General features: G+C 43.7%; 1 protein-coding gene across 1 annotated transcript in view; it reads left to right on the plus strand.

Moving 5' to 3' along the window:
- LOC107283313 (macrophage mannose receptor 1) overlaps positions 1 to 4267 on the plus strand; it is a gene marked incomplete at its 5' end in the record, with an annotated part of 74138 nt that extends 69871 nt beyond the window's left edge. Inside the window, one exon of the mRNA XM_029283185.1 lies at positions 3619 to 4267. Within this exon, the coding sequence (XP_029139018.1) occupies positions 3619 to 3854 (236 nt within the window). The remainder of the gene's footprint in view (positions 1 to 3618) is intronic.
- Positions 4268 to 7135: the final 2868 nt, after the last annotated feature.

Raw genomic sequence — 7135 nt, forward strand, 5'->3', positions numbered from 1 at the left:
GCTTTTAAACAAACATGCCTGTTGGCAGTGAACCAAAGTCCATGAAGCCAGTTTCAATGAGGTTAAAGCCTTGCTTACATCCAATGCGATGTTAGCTCACTTTAATGAGAAGTTACCAGTGTGCCTTGCCTGTGATGCTTCTCCCTATGGTGTGGGAGCTGTGCTTAGCCATCTGATGGCTGATGGGACTCAGGTCCCTATGGCATATTATTCCAGGACCTTGTCTGCTGCTGAGAGCAACTATGCTCAAATTGACAGGGAAGCTTTGGCTACTGTGGCTGGAATTAAAAAGTTCCATGATTTTATTTATGGCCGCCATTTTACGGTCTTTACTGACCATAAGCCTTTGCTGGGGTTGTTTACCACGTCCAAACAGACCGCACACATCCTTTCCCCTCGCATGCTGCGATGGTCCATTTTTTTGTCAGCTTATGACTACACGCTAGTTCACAAACCTGGAAAGGAAATGGGTCATGCTGATGGCCTAAGTAGACTGCCCTTGCCAGCTGTGGAGCCTGCTCCTGCTCCTGCCGTTCATATCCTGTCCATTCAGGATTTGCCTGAGTCTCCCCTAAACGCTAGGGATGTGGCTGCTGAAACCGCCACTGATTACACGCTTAAATGCGTGCTAACATGGGTGCTGTCAGGATGGCCTGACAGGTGCCCAGAGGAGGAGTTCCAACGCTTCTGGGTCAAGAGACACGAGTTGTCCACTTTCAATGGCTGCCTCCTCTGGGGTTCTAGAGTTGTAATTCCAGCCTCATTGAGGTCTAGAATCTTAGTTTCTTTACATGAGTGTCACCCTGGGATTGTCAGGATGAAAGCACTTGCGCACAGCCATTTGTGGTGGCCTGGCATCAATAAGGCCATTGAGGCCCAGGTACATGGGTGTCACGAGTGTCAGCAGTCCAGGCCTGAAATGCCCCAGGCCCCTGTTCATAGGTGGGAGGAAACACACACACCGTGGTCTAGAATACATATAGATTACGCTGGGCCCTTTCAGGGGCAATTCTTCCTGGTTGTTGTGGATAGCTATTCCAAGTGGCTGGAAGTTGTTCCTGTGTCATCCACCACTACTGCCAAAACTATCCAGGTGTTGAGAAGTATTTTTGCTGCCCATGGTCTTTCAGATGTCTTGGTTTCGGATAATGGTTCCCAATTTACTTCTACTGAGTTTCAGGCTTTTCTACAGGCCAACATGATTCGCCATGTGACTTCAGCTCCCTTCCACCCTTCCACCAACGGTTTGGCTGAACGGATGGTCCGCATCGCCAAGGATGCTCTCAAGAAACTGACTTATGGCAACTGGCATCACAGGTGGGCTGACTTTCTTCTAGCCCATCATACTACTCCTTGCACTGCCATGGGTAAGAGCCCGGCTGAACTCCGTTGGGGTCGCCGGCTTGTGACTAAACTGGACAGGCTGCATCCGGAATGAGTAGCTTCACAGGTGTCACATCCACATGCACCACGGATCCTTCACGTGGGTGATCCGGTCTGGACCAGGAACTACGGGCCTGGACACCTCTGGGTCCCTGCGGTGGTCTGCAAGGTCTCGGGGCCTTTGTCCTATGAAGTGTCTTTGGATGACGGTCGCGTACTTCACCGCCATATTGATCAGCTGCGTGCGAGGCTGGATTCTTCCCCTCTCACTCCTCGGCCTGCTCTGGGGGGAGGGGGGAGTGCATTCTGGGGATCAGTATCAACAACCGACACTGGCTGTTGAGGACACCATGGGTACTCAATCTCCAAGTTCAGCAAGTGCTCCAAATAGGGATTCATGGGGCAGGGGGCAAGCATACACCCCCACACTCACTCCAGCCTGGGAGTCACACCGGAGGTATCCCCACTATCCACAACTCAACAACAATACTCCAGACAGGGAAACTGACCGGGAGCATCCTCATAACTCACAGCATACAAGAGAGTAGGCACAACAGCTTGGGGGCTTGCCACTTTCAGCAATTGCTCCCAGAAGGAAGTCCACATGCATTAGGGCTAACAGGGAGGTAACTCCTGACCCTATCACTACAGAAAGGAGCCAGGGGAATTACACCCCTTCAGGGGACAAGGAGCTGAGTTCAGAGGGCTCAGCCAGCCTACTAACAGGCAGGTCGACCAGGTACGGGGGACAGCAAAGTCCTGGGCTCCTGAGCCTGGTAGGCGAGCAGGGAGGTCAGGCAGTAGTCACAGGGCAGCCTGAGATAAGGGGGCAGCCGCATTTTAATCCACCTAGTGTGGAAAGCAATGGAGGGGACCATTCAACCTCCCCAGGTCCGAGAAGGCCGCTACAGGTCAAGGGCCTGCCCAAATACCTTGCAGATTACGTGAGGTGAGCAAGGGTTAGAGGGACCTGGACAAGAGGTCCAGGTTGGTTAGTCTCACATGGGGAAAGCTTGGGGTTCATTTATTCCCAAAACGGTAGCAGTACCCATGCTTTTCCACACTCTGTGCATTTGATGCAAAAGTCAGCAAACACATACTCTACAAGAGGTGGCGTACATGTTGGGCGCAGCATTGTCTTATCTAGGGGGGAGGGGTGTTGTGTCCTGAGCCTGCAGAAGCAGGCTCGGGATGCTGCAAGAGTCCCGGGCATTGCAAAAGCTGCCCGGGACCAGACTGAGCAGCACATGCGCAAGGCGGGAAAAAGGGTGCCTGCTATTGGTTGTTGTTTCCCGGGGATCCGGGAGTATAAAAGGAGGCCTGCATGCCTCTGCTCTTGTTGGTTGGTTGTTGTGACTGAGAGAAATAAAGATCTGTTCTGTAACATGAATTGCCTCCTTCGCCATTTATCCAAGGACTTAACACGGACGTTGGCGATCATGTTGGCGATCCTGTTTTTATCAGCAGCTGCACGAAAAAGTGCTACTGAGTTTTGTCCAAACCAGTCCCTTAGATTTTGAAGCCATGATGTTCTTCTTCTTCCCGGACCTCCTTTGCCTTCAATCTTTCCCTGGAGGATTAAATGCAGTATGCCATATTTTTCTGGGTGTTGCATCACATGTCTGAAATATTCTAATTTTCATTTTTTAATTGCTTTGATGATTTCCCCTTGGCTTTCCCAGGCGGCTTATCACCTCCTCATTTCTGATCTTGTCAACCCAGCTTATACGTAACAGCTGCCTGTAAATCCACATCTCAACTGCTTCTAGTCTCTTCAGGTGGCCTTCTGTCAGAGACCAACTCTCTACTCCATAGAGCAGGATAGGAAAAATATAGCATCTGACAAGCCTGATTTTCAGTCTTAGGCTTATGTCATGACTGCAGAAGACCTTTTTCATTTTGAAGAATGCTGTTCGAGCTTTTTCTATCCTTGTCTTTACTTCAACGATCATGTCCCAGCTTTCATGTAAATTGGAACTGAGATGTGTGATCCTTTCAACTTTTTCTAGTGGTATTCCTTCTGAATTTATTGGTGGTAAATTAACGGGATCTTTACTGAATTACAGTTCGTAAATTCTTGGGATTGGTAGTTGACTCCTGTTGGCTCTGCCTTTATTAGATGACTAGATAGGATGCAATCTCTCTTGCCTTCTTTTTCAATGTAAAAAAGAAATGTCAGAGTTTTATCATAAGATAACTGTATTCAATGCCTTTTTCTTCTTTCTGGTATTTCAGTGCAGAAAGGAGTGGCACCTCAAACAGCACATGGCAAGGCTGTGATGGTAGTTGTGCCAATTATTTTCATAGCCATCGGTGCAGGAATCGCAGCCTATATTTTCTACAGAAGAAGAAACCGACCACAACAAGTCTCTGCTGGATTTGACAATTCTTTGTATAGTGACAGTGTGGTTATTCTACATAAGGATTCACAATCTCCTGTAGACAACCAAGAATTAAATGAACAAATATAATCGGCAAATGGCACAGTTGTGGTGAAAGTTTTCTCAGTTATCTTCATATTCATTGGTGCTGTACAGAATCTGCAGCCTATATTTTGTACAAAAGAAGAAATAGACCACATGTTTCTGCTGGATTTGACAATTGTTTGTAAAGTGACAAGATGATTATTCTTCATAATGATTCACAATCTCTTATACAAAACAAATAATAATTTAACAAATACAATTGGCACCCTATCCAAGGGTAAGACCCATTGGATGCTATACATTCAAAATTTAAGATACTGGATTACACTGTTTATAAATTTATATGTTGCAATATTTGAAAAAGTTTAGATCCTATCAACAATGTAAATTGGCCAGACCTGTGATATAAAAAAATGAATTTATTACAGTTACTGATTAAAAATATTCTGAATAGTGTACTTTCAAATTAGAGATTTTTTTTAAAAAAATATAAGGATAATTTTTTAATTTACTGGAAACCAAGGGGCTGTGAGAATTCAGTAGATATTTTAAGCTTAGGCTTACCTTTTGTCAATATTTTAAAAAGAAAAACATAGAAGCTTTTTTTGTACACTGCATTTTATAGCCCCTGGGCTACAGCTGAACTTTGATTGTCCCTGTCTGGCTCATGTTTGGTCAATTGGAAGTTAGAAAATGAAATGTAAATAGATGTGGAAGAAGAAGCCAAGTTCACTCCTTTAGTTGGCTGGTGAAAGCTTTTTTATGTGCCTGCACCAGAAGAGCAGCAGTCAGGCTGAGGCAAGGTTAGGTGAGGTGTGGCAAGGCTCCAAACTCCCTCATCTTCCAACACTTGGGTGCCAGCGGCAGAATTAAGACTCGGGCCTCCATAACAGTCCTAGTTTCTGATGTTGTCCTTTGGGAAAATTAATTGCCTCCCCTGGCATACACAGTATACAAATGTTTTTATTAAAGATCTACTACAATGAATTGCAAATGGTTCATTAAATCAGTTATGATTCCTTTAGTTGCCCCCATCAAACCAACTTTATATAAGATTTCAAAATGAAATGTTATGCCATCTAAATCAGTGTTTGAAATATGAAATCACAAGTACTAGTGTTTCCTGTGTATGGAATCAAAGCCTCTACATGTCTAACGTGTTTAAAAGGTCTTTTTCTTTCCCTTATGTGAGAGTCAACAAATTTCCAAGAACAGCCCACCTTAATGCCCAGATAAAGCCTTCTTTTACCTCACAGCCAGCAAGTTTGAACATGAAGTCCATACATTTTCAGGTTGTGAGGGAAGACAAACCCTGGTCCTAGAACTAGTGCTTTCTTAGATTCAGCCCAACCCATCTCATAGGGTTGTTGTTGTGAGGGATAAGAAGAAGGTTTGTTGGATATGTTCACTGCCTTGAGTTATTGTAAATATATATATTTACGAGATGGCTTTTATTTGAAGCTAGGAGACATTCTGCTGATGCTCAATATCTGAGCCTTTCTTTATGAGTGGTCTCCTTAGGACCTGGCTGTTCTTGGGGTAAATAGAAACTTGCAAATAGAAACACAATGATGCACTGTCATGGCTCTTGCTGCATTCCTCTTATCTTTTGGATGCAGAAGAAAAGCACTCAAGGCAGCATAAATTGTGATGGGGTCAGGACAAGGCCATTGCTGTTGGAGAGAGGGAGACTAGTGACAAAAAGGGATTGCAAGGTCATTCATGCTGTAAATGGTATATTTATGCAACCATCATCTCTTTGTTACTCCCAGAATTCTGTTTATGGACCAGAGGGCACTTTTTCATGATCATCAAATTAACTGGCCAAAGGCATGGTTTAAGCATGTTGGGTAAACTATTATTTATTTGCATAGCACAAACTCTTGAGCCCTGAGTTACAGTTTACAACTCACAATAGTAGGATTATCACAAAATACTAAATCAAATGAAACACATTCTGATTTAGGGGAATGACAAAGCTGGCCATTATAAATTTTTGTGTACTACCTGACTAAGCCGAATAGAATGCTGAATGATGATATTTTATTATGAAAATATTTAGATTATCTGTTAGCCTGACCTAGTAATCTGCATTTATTTCCAACCTACTATATTTGTTTGTTGATATGTTCAAGATACAAATCAGAGATTAAAATGAGTTGAAAGAGTATCAACAATCTCTGACAAGATCAGAGGCTCTTTTTTCGTCTTTCTTTCATTCCACAACAAATGACCTTATGAACAACAACTGGGTTGTAATTTATTGAAGCCATAATAGAGTTCCAGAGAAAAAAAAGCTATAAATGGTACAAGCCACTTATTTGGGTAATGAAAGGTTAGTTTAGTTTAATATGATATAATAACCCTTGCATTTGAATGTGTAATAGGATCTCCATTCAGAAAAACTAGGCTAAAAGGTTACCAGTTATCTTCTGTTTACTGAAGTTTGATCAGTAGACCTTTCTATCAGAACCAAGGACACAGACGTTTGAAACTTCAAATAGGAACTCTGAAGGTCACTGCATTGTTCAACTAATAACAAACATTCACAATATTATGTCAAGTATAGTAGTGCTCAACTTACGACCACAATCAAGCCCAAAATTTCTGTCGCTAAGCAAGACAGTTGTTAAGTGAATTTTGTCCTATTTTATGACCTTTTCTTGCCACAGTTGTTAAGTGAATCACTGCAGATGTTAAGTTACTAGCATGGTTGTTGCGTGAATCTGTCTTCCCAATTGATTTTTCTTGTCAGAAGGTTGCAAAGATGATCACATGACTCCAGGGCAGTACAAATATCATAAATATGAATAGAAGAGAAATAACAGAGTTGGAATGGACCTTGTAGGTCATCTAGTCCAACCCCCCGCCCAATCAGGAGACCCTACACCAGTGATGGCGAACCTTTTAGAGACCAAGTGCCCAAACTGCAACCCAAAACCCACTTATGTATCGTCAGGTGCCAGGTTGGTGTGGCCCATTGGGTGGGCGTGGCTGTGGTGGTAACGGCAGACTGGGGGGACTAAGAAGTTCAATCAATCAATTCTAACTTTGCAAGATCTTTTTTTCCCCGCAAGAAGTTGAAATTGATTATTGATTGATTGAACCTTTTTTTTGCACATGGCGGTGGAGGCCAAAAGCGAAAAGGTTTTATAAAACCCTGCTGAAGGTCTAGGACTGGGGCAACTGCACATGTGCCCACAGAGAGGGCTCTGCGTGCCACCTGTAGCACGCGTGCCATAGGTTCATCACCACGGCCCTACACCATTTCTGACAGATAGTAGTCCAGTCTCTTCTTGAAAGTTTCCAGTGATGAAGTTCCCACA

This window comes from Protobothrops mucrosquamatus, unplaced genomic scaffold, assembly GCF_001527695.2.
Source record: "Protobothrops mucrosquamatus isolate PMUCROS unplaced genomic scaffold, P.Mucros_1.0 scaffold33, whole genome shotgun sequence".
Lineage (NCBI taxonomy): Eukaryota > Metazoa > Chordata > Lepidosauria > Squamata > Viperidae > Protobothrops > Protobothrops mucrosquamatus.